This window comes from Falco rusticolus, chromosome 1 (genome assembly GCF_015220075.1).
Source record: "Falco rusticolus isolate bFalRus1 chromosome 1, bFalRus1.pri, whole genome shotgun sequence".
Lineage (NCBI taxonomy): Eukaryota > Metazoa > Chordata > Aves > Falconiformes > Falconidae > Falco > Falco rusticolus.
The window spans coordinates 112,002,538-112,028,771 of record NC_051187.1 but is presented as its reverse complement, the minus strand read 5'-3'; the positions used below and the strand labels follow the sequence as shown (position 1 = coordinate 112,028,771).

General features: G+C 38.0%; 1 protein-coding gene across 1 annotated transcript in view; it reads left to right on the top strand.

Annotated features, from left to right (window-relative positions):
* ARHGAP10 (Rho GTPase activating protein 10) overlaps positions 1-26,234 on the top strand; it is a 155,070-nt gene that overhangs the window by 41,747 nt on the left and 87,089 nt on the right. Inside the window, exons 3-7 of the mRNA XM_037396443.1 lie at positions 40-101; positions 13,640-13,711; positions 16,927-17,028; positions 20,209-20,319; positions 22,397-22,501. Coding sequence (XP_037252340.1) covers positions 40-101; positions 13,640-13,711; positions 16,927-17,028; positions 20,209-20,319; positions 22,397-22,501 — 452 coding nt within the window. The remainder of the gene's footprint in view (positions 1-39; positions 102-13,639; positions 13,712-16,926; positions 17,029-20,208; positions 20,320-22,396; positions 22,502-26,234) is intronic.

The window sequence follows — 26,234 nt, the reverse complement described above, 5'->3', positions numbered from 1 at the left end:
CCTGCAACATGATTAAACTTTTCTGGTTTTGTATTACAGATGCATCTCTTCATGAGTTTTCAAACTTCTTAAAAAATCTGGAAGAACAAAGAGAAATTTTGGTGAGTTGCAATAAAAATTTTTAAAAGCTGTATATATAGCAAAGAGGAAGATGAAAGTCAGTTAAAGTTGCTTCCTGCTTTGATAACCACCAAGATGTTAATACCAATAACTATACAGTGAAAGCTGTCATTGTGCAGCCTCTGATTCTGTAGTCTAGAGTTACAGACAGCAACTAGTTCTTATTAAAGAAAGCAGCTATTACGCTAAGGACAGATAACTGAGTTGGTTTAAAATGTTAGTGGCCTGATAATTTATGGCTGGGGCTAATGGGAAAACCATGATAAGGTTGTTTACCATTTGCAGTTAAAAACAAGATGAAAGACTAAATACTGCAGCAGGACATCCAAGTTTGGGAAGTTGGCCAAATTTGGATCCAGAATCTCTGTGGCTCCACCTTCAACACGTGTGGATTTGGGATGCAATCTGTTGGCTGGATGCAGTAGCAGACTTGCAAACCTTTTGTTTGTAGTTGAGCCTTCTGGTGGAGGGTTGCACCTGCAAACATTTTGTTGCTTTGTGGTGTAGAAGGGAGTGTTTTTTATTTACATGCCTGTGATTGCTTAGGGTCTTAGTGTAATATGGGTCAGGTTGGCTCCACGTAGACTGTGGGCTGAGACCTCTGCATCACACCTTGCTATCTTGATTTCCTAAGTTGTCCAGAAGATGGAAGGTTTCTTTTTGGGTGGTATCAGGGTTCTCCTCTGCAGTTGTATGCCCAGCTTTTGTTTTAGAGAGGGGATTCATACAGCAGATTACATCTACTCAATTTTCTTCTGAGGGTAGTCAGACCTTGCATCTAGGAAATGCACTTAGATCTGCCTAGATAGCAATTATGTTCCTCAGTATTTACTATGTGGTTAAATCTTTATCTTCCTGGAAGTCAGCAACCACTTGGCATTGCTGAAAGGAAACTGAAACTAATCTGTGTTCTGTGCTCCTCTCTGCCAGAAGCTGTGCCTGCAGTGTAGGAGTATGTAGATAAGTGAGAAAAGAAGTTGTGAACAATTTTTTTAAACATTTCTCTCTGGCAGTCCTCAGCTCAGTAATAGTCATGGTTACCTGGGTGTGCGATGTTATGTCCTGGTATGCTGTTCTGATCTGGAATCACATTTGGGTCAGACCTAGAATCTATGTAGTTCCTTGCACATTCCTGACTAATGCTGTCTTTACATAGCAGAGGCAATTTTTCACTACCTCGAGTTGTTTTGCCAGGTTGTAGGGATTTGCTCAGGTATGTTTGAATGCTGTTTTTATTTTTTGTAACTCTGAAGTGTAGTCTTTACTCTGCTTTTTCCTGCCATCCATAGCTGTATACTATTTTAATGAAGTTGCTACATCTAATTAGTAAGTCTTTGGGAAGTTTTACAGTGAAAAATACTTTACAGCCTGTCGTGTTATTTTCCACACTATTTTGATAGCAGGTTTTTGAGACATGTCAGCTTCAGGACTTCAGAATTATGTAGCGCGTTTCAGTGACTGTATCGATAGATCTTCGGTAGTGATAATTACCAACACAGTAGGCTGTTCAGAATCCAGTGCTGTCTGTCTGTATAGTAAAAGGCTTCTGTTTTTCAGACTGAATGGCACAAAACAGATTACTTTTTTTTGTGTGTGATACCCATGCTTACGCAGAAGACATTATCACACTAAAAGCTAATTAATGCCACTTTCTTGATAAGAAAAGGATGAAATGCAGCATTTGTTAGAACAGAGACAGTTTGAAAAACTGTCGAGTATAAAATATTGTGGGGCAAATATTTAATTCCAAATAGAAACAAAATACATTCTTTGACTTAACAGATGCGCGGCCTTTTCATTGCATCTGTAGTCTAGGAAATGTTATGTATCATTTCTGGAGTGAGTTAATGTAACAGTAGCCATAAGTTTCTTGAGAAAATGATTGTATGGTGACTGGTAAAAACAATATTCAGTGGCTGCTTCTCTGACTGTTTTTATTTTATTTTGACTTTTCAATGGATATTATAAGTGGCACGAACTCTAGAGATACTCCCATGGAGAATATTAGAGCATGTTGCACTCACAGATGTTTGGAATCAGATCAGGCATCCAAAGACTTTCTATTAAGATGGAGAGTATATAGCAGCATTTTTTTTTTTCAAAAGCATTCAGTTTTCTTTGTTAAGAATGCTCTTTATTGAGCATTTTCCCCCTTGCCATTTTGAAGATGACAAGAAGGTTTCGGACTGCTCACGCTGATTTCGGTGCAGCATTGGAGATAAATTTCAGTCACGTAAAAATTAAAGAAATCAAAGAACTAAGGGCATTTCAGATATTGCTATGCCATTTTAAATGTGCAATTAAAGTATATTCTAAACTGAAATTAAATACTCATCATCAACACTTCTCATGATTTTCTGAAAATATTGTTAGTGGTGAATCCAGAGTCCGTTAAACTTTCTATTAGTGTTTATCATTTACTTTTTTTGGTTGGCATTTGTCTGATGAGTATTTATTTGGTGAATAATTAATAATTTCATTCAGATGTTGGAGTCTTGCACTTCATGGTTTTACTACTTCTCCCATCTCCTTCAAAGGCTGCTGAAATTACATCTTGACTGTCAAAGGATTGGGTGCTTGTGAAAAGGGAAGTTGGCATTAATCCAGATGCTTAATTGAAATTATTATGGAGTGGCCAATACAAAAATAATTTACATTTTTCCATAGCACCATAGATTGGTGACATTCCCCAAGGCAGATAGGAAATGCCTCACTTTGTCCCTGAGAATATTCTGGAAATTATTTTTACATGTTAAGGATGAATGAAGTCATAGGATTTACATTCTGCTCCTTTGACACTACAAAAGTGTTGTGGAAGTGCAGGGATGAAAGGGGACTTCACAGGTCTAGTAGGAAAAGGTTGGGGACAAACAAGCACCGACACGGTGACGCCAAGATGCTCTATCTCACTACCTAGTCATTTTCCTGCTTGCCAGGGAGAGCACCAAACCTCCCTCCCAGCCCCAGTTTTCCTGACAGCAGAAGCAGGTTTGATTCTTGTGATGGACTCGGAACAACAGGCTTTGCTGGCTGCCCTCATGTAAGCTGCAATGATGAGCATTGCGGGGCAGCCTGGTAGGTACATCACCTGTGGTTGTTATCCCTTTCCTCTTCCTTTACTTTTCTTTTTACCACCTTTATATCTCCCTTCCTCTTTCCCAGTCTTCTGCCAAATGACCAGCCTGCCCCTAGTTAGTTTTCCGTGTTGATTCCAGTCTTGCTAAATCATAACCAGATTTGATAGCACTTGTACTGTTCCCTCAGTAATATCAGCAGTACTTGGCGCCCAGTGCGGTCGCCCTAATGTGCTGGCTATGCATGTTTTCCCTCCCTGGAGGTCCTTCATCCTGCCCTTTAGCTGCTTGTGGAGTTCACCTGTTTCTCGCATGACTCTCCCTTAACCATGCTGAAAGCCCAGTCAGCCCTCACAACACTGTAACTTTTGTCAGTGTCTCTCCTAGTTACGGGCTGTGTCCAGCAATCTCTCAGGTCCTGCTTAGTAGTGTCTCATGTCCTATTCAGTTAACTTACTCCCATGCCAGCACTGAGTGAGTTGGCTGCGTTTACCTGCAGAGGCGTGACTTGTGGCAGGGTCATGTATACCTTGATGATCCCTGATGAGTGCTGGTCTAGACTATTCTTTAAAAAAGTTCCAGGTCTAGAGATTTCTCTAGTTTTACTCCAATGTTTATTCCATTTTTTTCACCTGATATCCTTCCTAAGTCTCCTTTTCTGCAAGTTAACCTGGGAACACGTTGGGAACTTTTTTACGGTAGTCATGGAGTAAAACCCAATCGTTTTCCTTCATAGTAGTATTTTCACTGTTACCCTTTCAAAGTGGTGTTTTACATCTGTGTTTTTCCTTATTCAGTTGGATTATACTGAGTTTAGACCAGCTGTCTTTTATGTCAAAATTATTTTAATCCTGCTTTCTGAAAGCACTGACATTTTCTCTTGGATTTATGTCATTCCACATGTATGTTAGTGTGGTGGAGTTATTGGTAAGTCACTCCATAAATTGCTAGTGAAAATTAGGTCATGCAGGAAACTTGGCTGTAGTTTCCTATATGATGCTTGAAATGTCATCTTAGCTGAACAGGTATTTTTCAGGGTAGCTTTGCAACCAGGATGTTGTTTTCTCATTATTTCTGTGGTTTATTTGTTAAGACCAGGTTGCTTCTTCCGCAGCACTTTTAAAGTTGCTACTGTGTTTGCTCTTCTACCGTGCTCTGGGACCTTGCTGCCTCTCCTTTCAGTTTGCTTTGCTGAGTGCCTGAACTACTCTGAAGCAAAGCCCCTTTTGACTTGAATGTGATTAAATCCTCAGTTTTGTAATGTAGGAATACATACAATTGTTCTTAAGAAATCTTTACTCAACTTACGTTCCCCCCCCCCCCTTTGTTAGATGATTTGCTATAATTAAGATTTTTTTTTTTTCCTTTCTGAAGGTTATTAAAATCTGCTATTGTCTTACAGTCAATTGCTGGTTTGTTTTAACTCTTTCCAGTTAAATAATGGTTTTATAGCTTCCTTCCTCTCTGCTTTCTGAAATACATATAAAGAACTCCTATTCTTTAGAGTCGTCTTTGCCTCTTGCCAAATAAAATGTTTTTTCACCTTAGTCTTTCTAACTTTGTCCCTAAGTACTTGTGTATTTTATTTTTACTCCATCGTGTTTCTCTTTGTATAGGATTTCTGGTACAATTATATTCACCTTACTGTATGTTTCCTGTAATTCCCCAAGGCAATATAAACTTGCTTTTTTTTTATTTTGATATGGTCTCTTTTATTTCCTGCTACAGTTTTAGCACACTTCTATTCCTTTGGGTATCTTCAGAGGAAAGATGCTACATAGTTTGGTTTTTTTTTTTGTTTTGTTTTGTTCATGGGTTTTTTGCGGGTTGTTGTCGTTGTCATGTCCGCCCCCGCCCCCTTCCCCCCAAAAAACTGTTGTTCTTATGCCATTAGGTATCTTGGCAGTCCTGGCTTCTCAAAAATCCTTTTGCATTCTTTCTTAGTTTTACTACGTTGTCAGAATCAAATTCAAAATAGCACCTCTCTGAAGAGCAGAATTATTCTCAGCTTATATCAGGAACATGAGAAACTGTTTCTCTGTGGGTTTTTAAAAGAAATACCTCAGTGAAGTCACCATTTTATTCTTTCTTCTTGATACTCGGGGGGGGGGGGGGGCAAGGAAAAAGAGGGAGAGAGGTTTCCCAGTTGTGGTTTCCCAAGTTAAAAGAAGTTTGTTAAGGTTCAAAGACATATACACAAAAGGTTAAAGGTAGAATTTAAATAATCTGTGCAAATATGTAGATATACTTATGTATACTTATTACCTCTTGTGATGAAGTATTTCAGTGCATGAGTATTTATTTCACAGGTTAAGTGCTCACTTAACACTGTTCATGAATAGGTTACTATTACATTTTGTTCAGTGACTCTGTATTTAATATACACTAGTTCACTTTGCTATGAAGATGATGGTATTAATCTTTCTGAGCTTTTCTTTGGTCCTCTGCACACAGGTTTTTAATTGTAATCTATCTTCATAGTAATCTGAAGGAGCAATCAGTTTACTCACTGTTGTAAAGTAAAAAAAAAAAAATAAAAAAATCCAGTAGTTTTGGATGTAAGATGCATTCAAGATCTGTTCAGTAAGAGTTCAAGGCATTATACAGTATTTGATATGTTCAGATCCTTTTAAGTTCACTGACAGCACAGGCTACTAAACACATCTGCCAATACAGTGTAGAACATATTTGTCACATAATTGGTGACCACTTCTGAAAAATTAGGCTGCCAACAGCATATTAAACATTTCAGATGCAGAGACAGAGGCACAGGTAAAACAGAACTTCTCAGGAGCAACATTTGACTATGTTAATTGGAGAACCTAGATTCTTTTTTTCCTTGTGCAAATTGATCAATTTAATAAAACATTTTCCAATTTTAGAAACAAGCAGAACAATTGTTGCTGTATCTCATTGCCCAGCTTTCACTTTTCCTCTGCATGGCATGAGGCTGGGTGGCAGTCATATACTTACTGGGATATGGGAACACGAACACAGAACTGCAACTGCTTCAGGCATATCTCTTATGTTTTGGTGATTTCCTGACACCAAATGTTTGTTTTATTTATTTGTTTATTTTTGCATGTTACATACAGTCTTCTGAAATTGTTTTGTGAGTTACATATGAGCTTGTGTGTGTTAATCTATAAAACAAACATGACTGTTTTCTATACTATAGAAAAAAAGTAAAAAGCCAGTTCTGGGTGCATTCCTGCCACCTCTGAGTGAATATGTCTGAAAAGTTCTGTTACCACTAGTTGCCTTTTCCAGACAGCTTTGTGGTCTCACATGCATCAACATAACTCCCTAGAGAATTTTCATTCTGTTATTTCATCAATGGGAAATGTTTGGAATTTGCATTGTAAAACTGTCACCAGTTTGGTTTTTCTGGTTGTTAATAACACCACTGTTCCTTGGAGAGGACAGTGCTGACAATAATCCAGCCGTTCATTCTTGACTGAACACTGAAGCTGTTGTTAGCTGTTGGATTCTTTGCTTTTCAGTGGCATCCTTTTGCTTAGCGATGAGCTTTGCCATGCACAAAGAAAATGGGCATTATGCTATGTGCTTTCCTGAGCAGCCTTTTCGTCTTGTCAAGAGTTTTATATGGCCAGTGATTTCAAAGCGTGGACTGGAAATGATTATCTGCTCATACAAGAACCAGACTTATGTTCTGGTGTGTCATGCTGTTCAGCTCTTGTGTATTGGATTTGCTAAGGGAAGATCTTTGTTTGGAGGAGTTATCTACATTTTTCTTCCACTTCAGATGGGGAAAAGCTAATTTGCTGCTATTCATGAAACTCTGTTTCTTTTCCTGTTCATTACGCTTATGGCTTTGTAGTATTTTTCTCTTTATAGTGGAATGTATTTCATAAGAATAAACTTGCTGGAAAGCCAGGACTATTAAATAGCTTTTTAGAAAGCAATTGTTACTAAACTCCACTGTCTTAATTTAAATACCTTTTTTAAAAAAATGAAAGACTTTGTTTGCATTGTTTGCTTATGATATCAATTTAATTTTGAGGTCAGCAGTTTCATGGCAAGTGAAGCAATGCAAACAATCTTTCAAAGCAGAGCGCAGCATAGCGGATAGGTCATAGGATGCATTTTTAGCTGTCTGTCCTTTAGATTAGTCATAAACTTCCACTGAACAGGAAATAACCTTTGACTAGAAGGGAGGACTCACTGATCCTGCTATTATAGTCTCTGTAAGCCAAGGCTGCTGCCTGTAAAAGGGCTAGGAAGTGCATAGCACAGGAGTTTGCCTGTATCGTGGCTTGTGGGGCAATGGACCAATGGTCTAGGAAATTCCTTCTGGAACAATTTGAGAAAGTAGCCAGTCTTACCGAACCCTGGGGATTGTTTTCTGGAACACCTAAGAGGAAGGTGATTTGTTTTGTTTCAGGTGCCTCCTGGCATCTCAGAAATGTACAAAATAGATTGTCTGAAAGACAGATCTGTCTGTCCACCTGACTCTTGTTACTGGATGCCTTCCTCCACAGCAAGTGAATCCAGAGGAGTGGATGTCACTTCTTTTTTACAGCTTCTGCACACATGCAAAGATGCACGAGTATTAATGTGCTATGAGACCCCCTTAAAAATCCTTTAGTCTATAGACTCCATTCCCCAAACCCAAAAACCTCAAACATCCATGTTTGTAATCCCAATATGTGGCTGAGGGCATTTCATTATTTATGTTTGTAAAGCTACAAGGAAAGCTCTAGAGCATCCAGAGTCTTTTACCAGAAGAAAACTTGCATTTGAAAACAAATGAGTTTTGGGTATGGTTGCGCTGACTGCAATCAGTGCTCCAGTTATGTACAAAACTAGTACTGAGAAGTGGTTAGGGAGATACACCACTCTGTCTGCAGGGCATACTGGCAGGAGAGTTGACTGTGCCGTTAATTGGGAGCACGTTCAAGTAACTGTAAGAGCAAATCACGTTCTCATGGGAAAAGAAAGAATAGAGGTTAAGGCTTTGCAAGTAACATCTAATGTCTTCAGTAGTGGAATTGAATCTGCACAATTACATAATACAGGATTTCAGACATAAATCTTAATGCTTGAGAAATTTCAGTAACAAATCACTATGTGAATCAGGAAACCTTCTTGTAGGAATACCCAATTTGTATATATTTTTTTTCTCCCTCAACATAGGAAGTATCTGAATCAGCTTTTTTTTATTAGGCTGAATGTTGCAATTTCATGGGGAAAACACAGAAGAGCTATAGCCTCTGTAAGCAGAAGTGCAGCTGTAGGTAATAAATTTCTTTATTAGAAAGTGAATCTGTTTATTCAACCGCAATGTTAGCTACCTTTGTTATTGAATCACTGCTAGGTATGTCTTCCTTTCTGCATTCTTTGTTGCACTCAGTAGGGCAAAACTTCCTTCTCAGATCTAGTTTCATTGACACTTGCTGGTTTTCATGAGCTCTGCCCTACTGACTGGCAGCCTCTGTCTCTGCTTTGTTGAGAAGAGAAACAATCATGCCCCTGTCTACAAATAAATCTTTCGAGTCAGTGCACTGGGAAACATACAACCTGCTTTTCTGTTTGGCATCTAATTTGCATTCCAGTTCCTGGGATGAGAATTAGGAACTCAGCACTCCTGTGTTGCTATGCAGTCTGCAGCAAGGTGTATGTTTATGGCTTCTTGTTCTTCTTTCCCAGTGAACCTGTCTTGTATGGGAGGATGCTTAGATTCGAAATGGAGCAGAGTCAGTGTACATATTTACCTTGCCTCTAGAGCTGTTGATGAGCAATGTGTAAATTCCAGTTCTTCCAGTAAAGGCTGAGGTCTAAGGACATTTTATGGATGAAAGTTGGGAGGCCACTGCTGCATTTGTCTAATAAGCAAAACAAATTTTGATTAACTTAGGTTGGTCTAGCCTTTTTAGCCACAGGGGCTGGACTGAGCTTCTGGGACAGCTCTTTGTGGGTTGCTACTGCTTTACAGCCCATGCAAGCAGCCTTCCTCCTCTGCAAGACAAGCCTGGTTGTACCTGCAAGGGGAGCCGAAACTTAGGAAAGACTACTCCTGCCTACCGCAGGAAAGTGAGAAAGCATGAGAAGTATTGAATTCTGGTGGATGGTGTTGTGTGTCAGGTTACAGTCCATAGGGCAGAGGTGTTTGGGGAAGCAGTTTCTCCCTAACAGCTATGCTCCCGTCTTCTCTGAGAAGGGAAGAAGTAACAGGCTACATGAAGTCATCTTGTGGACTGGCACTGACTGGTAAATAACCTGTTGGATGTTGTTGACTTAACTGGTGAAGTAGCAAATGGCTGTAAATGCACTTGCTAATGGCTTTAGTCTGTGCCTTTGGGGGCTGCTCTAGGAAATGCTGGTTTGGGCTCCTTAACCTATGATCTGTTACTTATTTAAAGAACATTGAGCTGGAAAAGTCAGGATTGTCACCGTTTTGTAAACTATTTTGCCTGAGCAGGTGGTGTTTTGTAAAGGCATCTGAAATTAGGAGGTATACACAAAGCTGAAAGTCTGCTTTATAAAGATGTTGCAAATGTTGGATACAGTGATCTCTGAGACAATGATGGCAATAATGATTTTATTGCTGCTGTTGCCAGGTTTATGGTGAAGTTAAGTAAATTCTTTGACCTTTCCATAGGTGCAGCAAATAGAACAGGATTAGCATAAGCAAATTCAGACTGTCTGCCTGAGATGTGTGCATATGAGGTTAAACATTTTTTAAAGCATTCCTGAGACTTTGACATTTGTAAAGCTGGTTAAGATAACTGCTACCTGAGGCATGACCTCTTTACATGGATTCCAGTGTGATGTACAGTTGTCATAATTTGCCTGCCAGATTGTAAAATTGAGTAAATGTTCCTTTCAGTTAGGTTTGGGTTGATCAGAGATATGAAGAAAAGAAAGATATTCCGCGCCCACCCCCCCACCCCCCCCCCCTAAAATAGTACATTTCTGTCGTCATAATCTGCCAGGATTAAAGGAGTAGAGGGATGAAAATTAGGAGTTGAGACAGAAGTTGAAAGAGGGAGGAACATGCCATTTCATATTAATGAATACTTAAGTTAAATGCATAGTATAACTTTTCTTGGAAATTTCACATTTTAATATGGACTTACTTCTTAAGGAAGATGCAAATGATAATGACAAATATATTCAAGCAATCCTTATCTTATTTACTGGGAGAAATTTAGGTTTTTTGTCCACTGATCTGTTAACCATGTTTGTTTTTTTTTTTAAAAAAAAAAGGAAAGGAAAAAGTGTTTTGAGTTCCTAAACTGTAAATAAACTAACTTAGAATGAATACCTGTGTAAATAATGTTTTTGTTATATAAATGACTACAAAACTTTTTGTAGCTTCTTATGATAAGCACTGGAGAACAGTGCAAATGTCTCCCTATTTAATCCAGAATTGTGCATGTTTCAATTGTGAACTTCATTTTTATTTCTGACAGTCAGATTAACAGCTCTGTAATTTGGTTAAATTTACCAGTTGTGTCTTGGTTGATAGTTTCTGTTTATATGCATATAAGCTGACATACTTGCTCACTTCAGTGATTCAGAAATACTCCTCTTATATTCTTATATATGGGCCTGGTATGAAGCTCTATGAGAATGACCAAAAATCTACAAAGAAATCTGCAAAATCCTGCTTCACGAAGAAATACCCAAGAGTCTCATTGTTTAATCCAGACACAGAAAGCAAAACGGGTGACAAATCATAAATACCTTTATGGCATCTGTTAACAAAGTTTAAGCTGTGTAAAATGAGAAACATCTTTTTTTGGAAGGAAGGGAGGCTTGTTTTTCTTTTAATGAAAGAGTTACTGGCTTATCATATCATTGGCAGCAGTGGAATCTGTTTGTTGGCAGTCGCTGAGGGAACATCTCGTTTTGATTTAAAGATTATTTTCTGCTTCAAACAAATTCCTGTAGTGGTTTCCATGGTTAATGTTGCACAGGAGTGTAGCAGACCAAGTGATCTGCAGTCAGCCCTGCTGGTTTATAAACCACAGCCGCCTTTGTTGTGGTGGGTGTTGGTGGTTTTTCTTTCGGTTGCATCAAGGTGCTATGCTTTTCTGGGGCTTGGACTTTGTGTTCAGCATACATTCACTGCCTGTTGTTCTTAAGTTTCACTTCTTTTTGTGTAAAATTTCAAATGGCTAATAAGCAACCTGTCGTTAGAAACTTATTTTTAAACTTCTGACCATTTAAATGCTCAGTTGCTACCTTTAAATGCTTTTAAATTATTCCACTAACCTTGGTGCTCTTCCAGGCAGATACTGTCATCCTTTCATGAGTTTTGCTCTGAGGAGGCCTCATAGCTTTCTCACTTGCTTTGTCAGTATAGAAGAAACTGGCAGAAACAACTTAAACTTCTTAAAAGTTTTCCAGTATAGGACTATTCTGTGATTTCCATGAGCAGTTCTCCACTCTGACTTGTGAGAATCATCGAGGTCTGCAAGGAGAGATCCTTCAGTCCTCAGGTGCTTCTGCTGTGTCCCAGGAAACTGTTTCAGTTATGAGTTGAAATTACTGTTTCCTTTCAGCCCCTGAGAATTTCCAAGGAAAGTCTTGGAGGCCTGACAAAACGTGAAAAACCTGAGTGTCCTAAAAACTGCCGTGGAGGTTCTTGGTAACGGCTTGAGTAGTTACGATATAGCGCATAGGCTGACAGGTGGGCTAAATCCTAGAACCACAGTTCAGCTCCTGGTTTGGGCATTTGAATGCCCTGTCTCTCATTTGGTGGGAGCTGAGTCACCTCAGGGAACAAATAGTTCTCTAGCCACCAAGAGCATTCCCAAAGCTTTGTGATGAAGCCTGCAGGATCTGTCTTTGCAGGTCTGGGGACATGGCAGCAGTTACACTGTTGTCCTTCCCTCACCTTCCAGCTAAACATAAGGGTCTTCTGTGTCATGGTTAGCCTGGTCCACTTCTGGAAGACAAAATTGTGAGGTTTCCTTTTTGTTTTGCTCTCACCAAGGGTGCACCGAAGAGTGCTTTAAGTGCTTTTGGCAAAAGCAGGAAATGGATGCAGAAAAAAAAAGTTTGGGCCATGAGAACAAGTGCTCTGAAGTTAGGAAGTTTCTGTTGTGTGGATGACTGTGCAACATGCAGTTTGGCCCAGGCTTGCCAGATATTTGGGTTTCAAATTGGCTCCATAGGTTAGTATGCTGCCATGTCTGTTTAAAAGCCTTGGTTGCTCTGGTTACAGTGAATTGGCAGGATGACTCCCAAATTAATCCCTGCATGGCTCCAGGGGTGGGTGGGAGCAGACAGTGATGTTCAGGTTTGTATTGTGCCAGATCTCTAATACATCGCTCTTGTGTTCTATGATAAGAGCTTTTCAGAAGTGTCCCAGCAGGCTGTTTTAAGCCTGCAATGTTTTCTCTGACACCTTTCACCTTTGAAAGGCAGAGAGGGGGGTGGGGTGGGGTGGGTGTGGGTCGAGGGAGAGAAGGCCTTCTGCTGTTGTGTCTAAGGTGGTCTTCCAGGGAGCCCTGCCTGGACTCCTGGCAGCTCAGCCCTGTGGCTGTGCTAAGCCCAGTCCTGGACGTGATTTACTCTGTGGGTCTGCTTTAGGACTGAGACCGAAAGGACCCTCCTGCTCCTCCACATCTCCAATGCTCTCACTATCTTTTCTGTGCTGCTGTTGCTTTCCAGAAGTTCCAACCTTTGCTGAATTGTCAAACATTTTTAAAATTGAAGTCTTGTTTGCACCAGCCTCAAACCAAACCCTAACTCCACTCCATCTCTGGTGATATTTCATGTGAACTAAGAAACGTATTTGCTGGCCAGATCTAATATGCTGCAGTTTTCTGTCTTATACTGGCATATTGTGTACTTTTTCTTTCTCTTTAATATAGGTATGAGGCCATTTATTGTAAGTACACTTGTGGATGCTCACCCAGTCAGCTAAAATTCTTGTTTCTTGATTTAATGACTTAAGTTAACTTTGTTTTCGTAATGTACTTAATATTTTGATATAAATATATCAATGCCTAATGGCTTTAACTGTATGTTAAAAGATTATTATTTGCTACTCATTAGTCTATTCTGCAGTTGTTTGTAGTGTTTCTAGTTGCAGAAATTTTTGTGTCCCCAAATGAAAATAATTTGTCATGTCTCTCATTCTGGTGTTCAGTCATTGAGACTGTCAGTCTGATCTGCGAGACTGGCACAAGTAAAGCAGTTGTAATTTGGCTGCAGCCTGTACACTTCTGAAATTTCTGCAGATTTCCTGGCAGTGGATTTAAATAAGGGCTATAATATTTGAAAACTTGAATAAACTCATAGATGTGATTTTTATTTTATTATTATTATTATTTTAGTTAGGACTCCTAATTTGCTTCTCCTTTATTTTACTTTGGAGCTTGCTTGCTCTTCTCTTGTTATTGCTGATGATAAAGTGACTTGTCAGTCTGGCTGCAGAAACCTAACTGGTGTCTTTTTTTTTTCTTTAGGCACTCAGTGTTACTGAAACGCTGATCAAACCTTTGGAAAGATTTAGGAAAGAGCAGCTAGGGGCTGTAAAGGTTTGTTCCTCATTGCCTTTATGATAGTTTGTTCTATTTCTCTACTTGGATTGGATTGCATTGCAGTGATGATGTGTAATTGACAGAAAGATACTGTTGTTTACATTTAATGTATTCATGCTTTCTTTTTCCTACTTTAAGAACTTGCTTCAGAAACAAATGGAAAGTATGTTTCAAGAAGACAAGAATATGTCCTTTCCCTTGCTGCTTTCTTCTCCCTCTCTTAATCTCTTGTGTCTGGAATAGGAGCAATCTTGCTAACAGCCTGCCCCCTTCCTAATGGGTAACCCTGTTGTGCTTTGTATTTGTTTGCAGTTGCACAATCAAAGGCTGAAAAATATTCACTACCCAAAGGAGCTTGCTCATCCACATTGCTTTTAACTGTATTTTTGCAACCTGTAAAGTGAAAATTTCCTTTATTTTAATTTTTGTTTTGAATAGATAACTTAATGCATCTGCATGAATGGAAAAAAATAGGGATGGAGAAGCTGAAGACAAGATCTCGTTCAAAGTGTTTTTGATTTTTTTGTGAAAGTGTTAAATTTTTTTAAGATTGTCACAATGTTGTGTATATTCTGAAAAAAGGCAAAGTAAGCTGCAAGTATCAGGGACAAGTTTGACCTTTTTCTACCTGTCTACCTTTCTTCTTCCAGTAAGAAATTTTAATGCTTATTAAAAAAAACCCCAAAATGCTTATTAAAAAAAAACCTCCAAAAAACCCAAAAAAACCACATCCCCCCAGCTATTTCACAGAGCTTTCTGTTCCAGTACTCAATTCATACTTTTTTAAACTACTACTCTACAGATGTTTTATTTTATCATTTCATGACTTCATCAGCAGTGATATTTAATTGCTAACATTTCAGTTATGAGTCCTATGCATTTTCACTTTATCAGGAATGATTGTCATGTTCTGAATAAGATTTCAGTGTTCGTGAATGAAAAATGCTCTGTTGATCATAAATCATTACAGTTCAATAGTACAATGAGCTTTGTGTAATTTTATGGGCTTCTGAGAAGTATATCTTATGTCCCAACCAACATACAATAAGAACTTGGTCTGTAATATAGGGAGGCCTTCCAAGGGAAAAGAGAATTTGTTCTCAATGTAACCTATTGTCATGGGCACAGCTGTAATGAATAGATTATTTCAATAGTATTTTTGGTGTTAAAGAACATTGCCGGTTTGGGGGTGAGAACTCCTAATGCTTTAAATTATCTCATGATCTTCACTCATTTCCTGGTCAGAATCCTGCCTGTGATGTTTCCAACAGGACAAGTTACATGCACGCAGTCTACATCTCACATGTTGTTTGGATGGATATTTCTTTCCATGCGTCCCTGCATACTGTTTCTGTGAAGTTGAAGCTCTTACTTGTGATTTAGCCTTTCTTTTTTTTTTTTTTTTGACAGAATACTCAGTGATCTTAAATAGAACAGTCTTGCATAATTGTATAACATTTAAATTAAAATCCTCTAAAGTATTTAAGTCTTCGAATATTCTTAGTTAAGTATTTATTCGATGTAATCAACGTACTGACACTGAAAATATAATACTGTTTAGCTCTGAAAACCAAGTTGTAGGCTTTAGTAGTGAAATATATCTGGAACATTGTGTAGTATTTGCTTTAGGAAAAATGTACAGTGTACCATTACAAAATACAGGTTGAACCTGCTGCCTCAGATTTTTCCTGTATCTTACATCCCCTGCTGATGAAATGGTCTGAGTTAGGTTTAAGAAGATAAAGAAAAAAAAAGTTTACTTCCATAGTGCTGGAAGCTGAGACCCTTATTGAATTACTCCTTAGTAAAAAGTGTTGCTGCTGTAATTCCAAATTACATGTGTAAAGTTTTTGGCTTTGCCTACTTAGAAGTTAATAGTGCTCTTTTTTTCTGGCAGCACTCAAATGTTGACCAGATCAATAGAATTTGCTTGCTAATATGTTATCTGTAATCACACTAATACCATATGCATATCGTAATGTTTTTCAGTTGGTAAGGAATATTGTGGCTGCTTTTTGAAAGGAAGTTCTTAGGCTCAAAATGGAGAAAAACCTAGCATTTTTGGTAGAAGACCTTGCTGAGAAGCAATCCTAAACAGCTTAGATATCCCCTCTTTAATAGAATGCTACCTTCAGAATCCAATCATTCAGAGAACAAAAACATGCATCACTTTCAATATAGTATTATTAAAAATGAAAGGTTAGGTGGAAAAAAAAAAAAAGAGTAAGTATGTCCATGGAGTCTAACCAGTATGTTGCGTAGGATACATTTAAATGAAATTCCAAATTGACAGATAATGGAAAAATATTTTAATTGAACTGGTATCTTTCTGATGAGTAAATCTGTCAGTTCTTGACTGTGTAATTAAATACTTGATTTTACTTATTTTAGTTTGTTTTCAACTGCAGCTCCTTCAAAATAGCTTCAAAACTTGTTGGTTAATTTCATCAATGCAGCTTTCTGTCTTAACACACAGAGTTATAAAACTAGAACTGAGGAAACAAAAAGGGTTGCTTTACAATGTCTTCTACTAAATTAGATCCAAGAATTTAGACTTCATAGAAACATTTGATGGCAATCCCTCTTCCAATACATTGGTTTTGATGGTCAGAGAAATGGATTTACACTTGCAAATGATATTCATGTGTGTCTGTGAGAGTTTCTGTTTTGCTAGCATGATTTTATGTGTTATGGATATTGTTATGTATTTAATTTTTTTCCCCACCCCTGGGGGCAATAAATCTGGTAGAAGCAGGAATTCAGTACAGAGGTCTTTATATGGCTTTAAAATAGTGGTATTTGCTTTGGATTTTGAACTGTGAAATTGTAGGAACTTTCCCTTGTTGATTATAGAAAGTTCTTTTTTTCAGAAACTGGTTATTTCCCTTTAAGTTCTTTATTAAAAAACAAGATAATGTGGATGATCCCTGAAAGTAATGACAAATGCAATAAATCAAGAAAAGGTTGTTTGTTTGGCTTTTTGTAACTTAGAAAATGTAAGCATTTGCGTGATAAGCTTCACCATATTGATGCAATAGGAATTAATGTCAAGTTAGCCTTTATAATTAATTTAAAAAATGTTTCCTTAGTTATTGGAGCTATGATAATTTGTTTCTCTTTGTTTCTGATTAGTTAGAATTTTAGAAGAAGAAAGAAGGAGGCTTTTCTTACATTTTTATGCAAAATGAATGTTATTTTGTTTCTGTGCCTAGGAGGAAAAAAAGAAGTTTGATAAAGAGACAGAGAAGAACTACAGTTTGTTAGAAAAGCATTTGAATTTATCAGCTAAGAAGAAAGAGCTACAGTTACAAGAGGTATTGTTGGCTCTTCTTTTATGCAAGCTGAAGGTTTTTAAATAGGTAAATATATTTTATAAAAATGCAAAAATAGCATTCATAGTAGTAGGAGAAAAATTCCTGTCAACTGGAAAAGTTGGTGAGGAAATCGGTGTTTGCTGAACTTGGTGGTGTACCCCTACCATTTTCTGAATTGAGGGCTTTACTTGGTGTGTGTATGAAGCACTGAACATCATGTTAATTTTTTTACTTAAGAGAACAGCAAAGTGCAAGTGTATTGTAAAAAAAACCTCTGTATTTCTTATGAGGCTTTACCATATATGTAATTTGCATTGCATTTTATGTATTGACTAAGTGGTCCTGTGTTAATGCTTTATGCAAAGTACAGCAAGACTTATGTTCCTGAAGGAAGTGGTTTTGTGCTTCCCCCCCATTTTATTTTTCCTTCCCCCCCCCCAAGTAATGCTACAGAAAAATGTGTTGACTATTTGTAACTTCAAAACATATCTGTTTTGCATGTCATTCCTGCTGTCCCTGTGGGTTTATTATCATCATCTTTATTTGTAATAGCTTTTATTTCTGGAACAACAGCAAATAGTATGTCAGAAGACAGCAGAGAAATCTTGCAGAGACCAGCTGTAGGCAGAAGGATTTTTTTTTTCCAGAGAAATGTATTTATGTCAGAATTATTAATACTTAGTCTATTAATGCCTCATATCATTAAACACTTAATGTTTCCCCCGAGATAGCTCTTCTCTGTGCGCTCTACCCCACCCCAAATAATCTATGCCATTTTTCATAAAAACTAGTTAATGTAATTGGGAAGTTCATGGGAACTTATGAGAACATAAGAACTGTAGTTTTGTTTCATCAGTTTGTCAAACTTAAGTTCTCAAGTTTCAGTAGGATGTTACTACTCCATCCTGCATTTGCAAAATAGGCCCTTATATGCATAAATGAGTGTCTTGTGGGGCGTTGAGTTGTGCCAGTGAAGTTACTGGGCATTGCTCATGTGCCAGGACCTGTACTTTTATCAAATTGATCAGCTGCCAAAGAACTTGAGGCAGAAGAAATGAAAAAGTATTAATTATGATCTCTTGATGATATCAAGAACATATTTCAAAGTCTGAAATGAGACCTAATCTCAGTGGGTAAATACTGTATCAAATATATCACAAATATATCCAAAAGCTGTATCAAATATAGTTTGAAGTTTTAAAGCATATGTGACGACTAGAATGAGCAAATAGATTTGTTTTAAATGTCCTTCAAAGCTTCATGAAGGAAAATTCTGAAATTCTTCAGTCAGGTTTTTTCATTTATGCATTTAATTTTGGAGTATAAATGTATAAGCAATTAAAAAAAAGGGCTTGCAGCATGTTGTCAGAGTGCTAAATAGGAAAAACTTTCTTGCATAAGGTTAGAAAACGGGTGTATATAATTGCACAGGAGCTTCCTAATTTAGTATTATACATGGCTAGTTGTGTCAGTTCTTAATTGGAGTAAATAAAAGATGCAGCTATAAATTTGACAAAAAATCAATTAAAAATATGTCACATTGTGAGTCTTACGTTAACATAGCCTTTGACTTAGTGGAGGGGTGGAGGTATATTCCTGAAATTTCACTGAGGCACAGTGTGTGTCATATTTCTTTGGAGAGCAAACTTGCTGCATGCGTGGAGAGGCTCGTGCCTCAAAAAACTGAGGAGAGATGTGATAATTTATTTACAGGGGAATTGAGAGGAATCAGTAAAATGACTGTGTTGGGTATTGTATTCTTGGGGAGGGCAACTGAAACAATAAACAACTGAAAAACAAGAAAGAGAGAAACAGGCTTATGCGGGTCTTTGGTGTATATAGGGCAGTCTTCCTATCAATTAGCCAGATGACCTAGTAAAACCACTTCATAGTCTTTTTCTATGGTGTTGTGGCACCCTTCAGTACTTCTATGTATCATCAGAAGCTTTGCTGACAACTCAGTTCCTGTGTTGCGTGGTTTATATGATGCATCAGAATGGCTTGGCTTCTTGAAACACGTTTTCTTAGATGTGCCTATTAGTGCTGTTTTATTTTAACGGCATTTGTTGTTCTACCCCTTTAACTGCTGACAGATTTCTAGCACAGAGCAGCAAAGCATGTCTTCAGGTAAAACTGTCTTAAAGCTAATTTGACTTACCTCCTCTTAAAGCATAGCAGTCACTGTTCTGCCTGAAGGATATAGACTCAGTATTTAAGAGGGAGTCTATAACAGTAAGTCTGGTGTTTTTAACTAACCCTTTCTCTATTTCCTTTTGCAGTTGAGTGTAGAAGCATTTGATATTATCACATGGGCAAAGACTAGGTGTTAACCACTTTATAGAGTATCCCTTTGTAGCCTTTCTTTAATATATTTTAATAAAGGTGTCCTCTAGCTAGTTCTTGAAGTTTTATATTTTAATGAGGGCATGTACACCTTAAATAATAACTTAGTGAAATAATACATATATGCTAGAAAGTTAGAGATTTATGTAGAGATGAATGGCAGCTGAAATATAACTGTTCACATCAATATGGTGTTGGCATTTCAGGAATGCTGAGCTAAAAATCAGACGCAGCTACTAAGGCTGTGTTTTTAGATATGTGATGCTCTGGAAACTTGTGAAGTGTCTTACCAATAAGTGAACTTTTTAAAATTGCTTTTCTTGTCAGCTAGAGCCAGCATAGGTATGGGATGGGTACAATAGCATTCTGGCTATTTACAGCAGTTATTTGGGTTATAGAGTAAAGCTTTCAGGACCAGCAATGTGATTTTCAACAATAACATTTTCTTCCTTAGATTGACTGGGGAGATGATTTCCACCTTTTCTAATGGAAGATGCTGCTAGCCTCCTTTCTCTGTTTGGGCAGGCACCTTTTCAGCACTATTTAAGCAGCGCACAAGTACCTGATCTGATGTATTTGGTTTGGATTCCATAGAAAAGAAATTTGAAGAGATGTCATTGGAATGTTTCTTAAAATTTAGCCTAGTGATTCAAAACAACATATGTTATATAGTAAAAGGGATTTGCTGCTGACATTTAGAAGTAACTGAATGAGCTGTGTTGTAAAGGAAGAAATCCCAGTCTGGAGAAAATTCTCTTATTGCTTGCCACTTGTATGCTGTACATGTGCTGCCTGCAAAATGTCTTTGAAACTTTATTAGCTGTATTCTGTGTGCAGGCGGATAACCAAGTGGAGCAAAATAGAAAACACTTCTATGAGCTGTCCCTGGAGTACGTATGCAAGTTGCAAGAGATACAGGAGCGGAAGAAATTTGAGTGTGTGGAACCTGTAAGTACCAGTGATTTCAGCCTACACTGTCATCCATAAGGGATGGAGAAAGAGTGCAGCTGGACAAAAGCCAAGGAGCTCTGTTTTCTGGGAAAATGTATGTGATTGTGTGACTTAAGAGAATTCACGCACTCTTGTGTTAAATCTGTGCAAATTCCTAGTACAGATACACTTAACTAGACATTCTAAAGCTGACCTCAGTAATTACTGTTGATTTGGATCCATTGATGTTGAGTTTCAGAATATGTGTGAAACTTTGCTGCACTGCAAAAACATTTGATTTGTGGTGTGAGTTAGAGGATTCGAGAATATGGTGTTGGCGTCAGACTTGTTGCATTTTTTTGTTTAACCACTGAAAATGTTATTCCTGACTAATGTAAGGAATTAAATATGAAGGTTGCACTTAAAGGCCTGTTAGTGATGAAGTGCAGCTATCAATTAAATAAGAGGACACTGCTGACTAAAAAGCTCATTATCAGGTAGTATGATATGTTTGATTTCAAGTGCAGTTGAATCTGTGCAGAAATCAATTGGTTCCGATGAATTTCAGTGAAAATCATACATACGCTGACTGGACTTACTTAAATCTCTAAGCATATTCTAAAATTTTCTGAAGTGTGAATTCACCTCATAGTATAAATGCAATTTTATGAAACAACAGGAGAACAGTAAATGTAATACTGAGATAAAAGAAGATGGACTGTAGAAGTGACTTCCATTTATTCACACTCTGAAGTCTGTATTTTTTTGACCAAGTCTGTCCTTTTATTCAAATACAGTTATTTGGGACTTTTTTCATTATTACATTAATATGACCCTAATCGAAGTAGCTGGTCATCATGGAGTTAGAGAGCTGTATATTTTAGCTTATTCCTGTATGAAAAAATTTCTAAAATCCTTAAGCGGGAATAAATTACTTCAAATATATTAGCATTGTTCAAGGAATGGGAAAATACTGTGAAAAATGTTTGGGATTTTTTTTGTTGTTTGGTTTGGTTTTGGATTTTTTTTAAAATTTTCTAGTATTTAATATTTTTTTTTTTAAAAATACCTAAATAGTTTTGGATTCGGTTCTTGTGTTTAAAACCATGTGAAGTTTCCTCACAGTCAGACTGGAGTAATGACTGTTCAGATCCTGTTTTTGAAACATGTCCCTTTCTCTTTTCTGAAAGCTCCCTCTAGATGGGGCTGAAATTTATATTGACCAATTTGTATGTGAAGTTTATGCTAGGGTAGTAAACCCAAATTATTTAGTACCAAATTCTTATTCCCTTTCCCCTTCATAATACTTCGAATTTGTGAGTTTTTTGCAGTTCTGAAAATGGCTTATTTGCCTATGACTTCAAACTTTATTAATAAATACATTCTTAGGTTTGTTCTCTTTAATAAAGAGATTTGTTCTTTCCTGTATCACTTGCTTCTTTCCGACATCCTGAACCAAAAAGGGAAGGAGAGGTAGGCAGTGTTGCACCTCACCCTGTTTCCAGCACAGTATAACTTACTCCTTTAAAGTGAAACACTGAAGTCAGAAACTGCAACATGGATCAATTGCTGGTTCTGAGAGAAGGTCAGATCTGCATACAAAAAGTACTGATGGGTAAAGATGCTGAAGGGAAAGCTTCCTTCTTTGAACAAACCAGCTTACTCTGATATGAAAGTCATCTCAATGTGGTCTTTAGCAGGGAGGGGAATGACCGGGAAAATGGTGACTAAAAGACAGAATGATTGTTACTTCCTTGTGCACAAATATTTGTTAGAGACATCATTGTTATCAGAGCAGCTGTAGGAAAACATTATATAGGAAAGTTTGGGAGACAGGAAATATACGTTGCCTATGGTCAAATTTAACGTAGAGATCAGTCGTGAAATTCCAGAGACAGGACTACCCAGTAATGTCTACATACATAACTGATCATTTGGATGTAAATAGTTATTAATAAAATGTAGGCATTAGTGGAAATTTGTTTAAAAACAATCATTTTTTCATCTCTGATCTTTCTGGAAAAGGCTACATGCAGCAATCATATTCCGATAAATGGAGTTTTTCATTCTAACAAGTCTTTTGTTTGTATTTCAGGTGCTCTCGTTTTTTCAGGGTCTGTTCACTTTCTATCATCAGGGATATGAGCTTGCTAAAGACTTCAATCACTACAAAATGGCCCTGCAGATAAATATACAAAATGTAAGTTGAGTTTTATATCTATGCCTTTTCTGAGTAAAATTGCACCCTGAAGTTGCTGTATATGTAGTTATCCGTATTGCCAATACTTCATCGGTGTTAGTGCGTTGCCTGTGAACTGTGGGGATATAGTGCCATCTCCTGGCGAACTAACCGCATCGCTGAACAAGTCGTCCATTCCACCGAGAAGTTTGTAATTTCTGATACTCTAAAACAAACACCAAGCAAAATGGCCCTCGCTCCTTTTCGCAGTTTTTTACAGAGACTTAACACAAGGATTGTCATGAGAGAGTTAAAAAATGAACGAACAATGGAGAATTCAGAGAATGGGTAATGAAATGCTAAGGTCCTCAGTGGTTTAGGTGTGTTTGAAATTGAGTGTGGTGGTCATGTCTGAGGGTCATTGCTTGACAGGGCTACATTAACCATAATTAAGAAAAGGAAAGAAAACCTGCTGGGCTTATAAGTGTGCTTTTTTTTTTTTTTTTTTTTTTTTTTTTTTTTTTTTAAATCTGTCAGCAATGTGACTTGGAGTTTCTGTTCATCTTGAAGCAGCCCTTTCATGCAATGACATCTCTGATAGTTTGGGGTGCAGAACTGCTTCGGGAGATGTGTTGTTAGCACCCATGGCATATTTGACAAAAATCACGTGTTTCTTCAAGAGCAGGCTAACCAGGGCCTACCACTAGTTAGTGTATTGTCACACCAAATTGCCCAGTGTGGTCTGGTCAGGACTGGGACAGCAGTAGGCAAGGTGACAGGCTGAAGCAATGGGACTGACAGCGTCACTAGTCAGATGGTCTGTTTGCTTCCTTGAGATTTGTTGAAGGTTAAAACTTGCTCCGAGGAACTTTGATGTGCCAGAGGCCTGTTGGTAGGGAACAAATGTGTGCCCTACTGCGAACAAGCAATTCATGATGGTGCCATCTGTTTTTTTGACCTCTAAGGGCATCTGGAATTAAGATACAGAAACTACTTCTTGGAGGTTGCAGTCTATTTTTAGAAATGGCTTAACTAGCATGCAGTAGCAGGAGGTGGGAAGCGGAAGAGAGGATTATGGTTGTTGTAATACATAGGGATGTGATTCATGTGTCATGATACCATTCCTTTAATTTTTTTCCCATATGTTTAAATCTCAAGTTTCCTCTTGAGCTTTTGTTTGGTTTGGGTAGAGGAACTTGATAGTGGTAACTTCATAAGCAGACTTTCATGGCAGAAGTCAGTGTTCTGGAGAAGATTTCAGGACAGTCTTGCAGCTCCTGTGTGCTGAGCTTAACAGAGTGAGAAAACAGCATGGAGCTGCAGTAGGTAGAGGGGAGCTGATGCAAGATGAGCAAGAAATGAGACATGAGAGGGAAGCTGTGGTACAGTTTTGAAGAGCTGGATTTCAGATTACAAATGGAAAACAGCCAGTGGAATGGTCTAAAGAACTGATGAGCAATAAGAAAGCAAATCAATCTCAACAGCTGCATTTTCAATTGACTCAATGGTATTACAGCGTGCCCTGCATTACTGGTCAACTTTTATGAATAGGTAGAACAAAACACCTAGATTTCAAAAAACTGTAGAGAGAAAGGAGGCAAGAGGTTAACTATCGTGATGTAAGAGGAAAGTAGAAGGAAGCATCTGAAAGGATCATGAGAGGACATGACACATTCTCCACTATGGTGAAGATGAACAAAACATCTCAAAGGAAAAATGAACTAGGGCTTGGCTGTTGTACAGCTAAGCTGCTGGCAGAACACTGGATTGACATGTTAAAAATTAAAGGGTACAAGATTCAGTACAGAGAACCTAGCTGGATATGCAGTGATTTGCCATTATAGCAGTAACAATTGCATTCCCTTTCATTGAGGTTGTATTTACTTTGAGAATAATGCTGTGACTTTCCACATTGCTCCAGACCCTGCCTCCCTGTTACTCCCACTGCAAAATGAAAGAAAGGGGAAAACGCCCCAAACACAGCCTTGTAGGCCAAGCTCCTCCAGTAAGCTGATTCTTCCAACATTCTTATTCTCTTGTAAAATTCCTGCATCTCCAACCAGATTCACCTGCACTCCCAGAACTTTTCTCTTGTTATCTCGGTTCTATGCCCAACCCCATACAAGGTTTGTTGCAGCCTAAAGCATGCTCTCCTGCCCTGCAATCAAACCTGGCCTTCCTTAGGGAGAGGAGGCATAGCCATGCTGGTGCAGCAGCAGTGGTCAACCCCTGGTTAAGCTCAGCTTTGTCACAGCGCAAAGGGAAATAGACATTTTCTTGAGGTTTTTGGAGCCTGTGGTGCTCCATCCCACCATTCCCAGGGTGTATTTCACACACTCAGATTTGTGATCACTGCACAGCTAAGGAAGATCCCGGCAGGATCATTTAAAGCATCTAACCTTGGAGTGATCAGTGCTCAGACAAGAAGGTTTGAGCAGTCTGTCACTATCAATATTTTTGCCTTTGCCTCGAGTACAGAGTATATTTTTTAATGCAGCTTTTCTAGGAGATTATGCAGAGGAGCTTATAAAATTGTTTGGAGCCTTGGAAATGAGTTTATGTCAGGATCTAACTCCATAATTTACAAACTGATGTGACCTGAAAATGAGATGATGGATATGGGGTGGGGGGGTGGCTCAGGGCAGTTGTTTTGCCTGGACATAAGGCAGCAGTGTTTTTAATCATCACCTAAAGAATATCTTCCTATTTCCTTTATAAAATGTTTGGGTATGGGTGACAGCTTGTATGGGCTATGTTTGTGCCCATGAATAAACTCCTTCCAAGCATAAATCTGGAATTTGCATGTACAGATGGCCAGTCAGGAGCATAGTGTTAACTGTATACGTACAAGAATGAATACTTGCTTATATTCATGGTATATTTCTCAGTGTATGCAAATGGCTGCTTGTGCTGGGGGAAAAAAACCCATAAAGTAGGTGAAGCAGCATTTTCAGAAGCTCATCCGTTTTCAGAAAAATAAAGGTGCTTTTTGAAAGCCCCAAGACACATAAGCATGCATCTGGAATAATATGCTTTCCTCAAAACACATGCACCAACTGGGGAAAATACCAGCCAGGAATTTAAATACAAGGTTTCAGTTTGTGCAACTTGGCCAAGTGGGTATGTGGAGAAAACTAGGTATTACCAGGATTATTGTGGTTTTGTTATTTGCTCATTGGCCAATTGCCAATGTTTTTCAGACCAAACCAAAGAGTTTCTTGTCAGGTGTGAGCTGCTCTGTTTTGCGTCGTCCTATTGTGTAATTTGTGGATGGTATGGTTACTTTCTGACTGTTTCTACTAATATTCTAATAAATATTTCTCTTGTGGCTGCTTGCAAACTTTGAAATGAGTGACATTCAGGAATAATAATAAACTGGACTTTTGTTTTTTTGGGGGTGGGTTTTGGGGTTTTTCTGCATGCTTTTTTTCTCAGTAACTACAGAAAATCATCTCCTTCCTGACAACTAGTAAGAATCTCATGAATTCAGTGAACATCTGTAGTAATATTTTTCTAAGGAAACTTGAATATTCAAATCCAAAGTAGTTTTGTACTCAATATTTCACCTCTTTCTGAAGAGGGTAGCAGATTGTTTTAGAAATCTACTCTGGCAATCTTTGTGCTTTCCACACTTATAACAGCGAATATCTAAACCATGCTTTTAATTTTGAAGAATATCAGAACTTGAAGTAATCATGTATTGAAATTGTGCACTGACTATTCTAAAATGTCCTGAATAATTCTCTCATTTTAT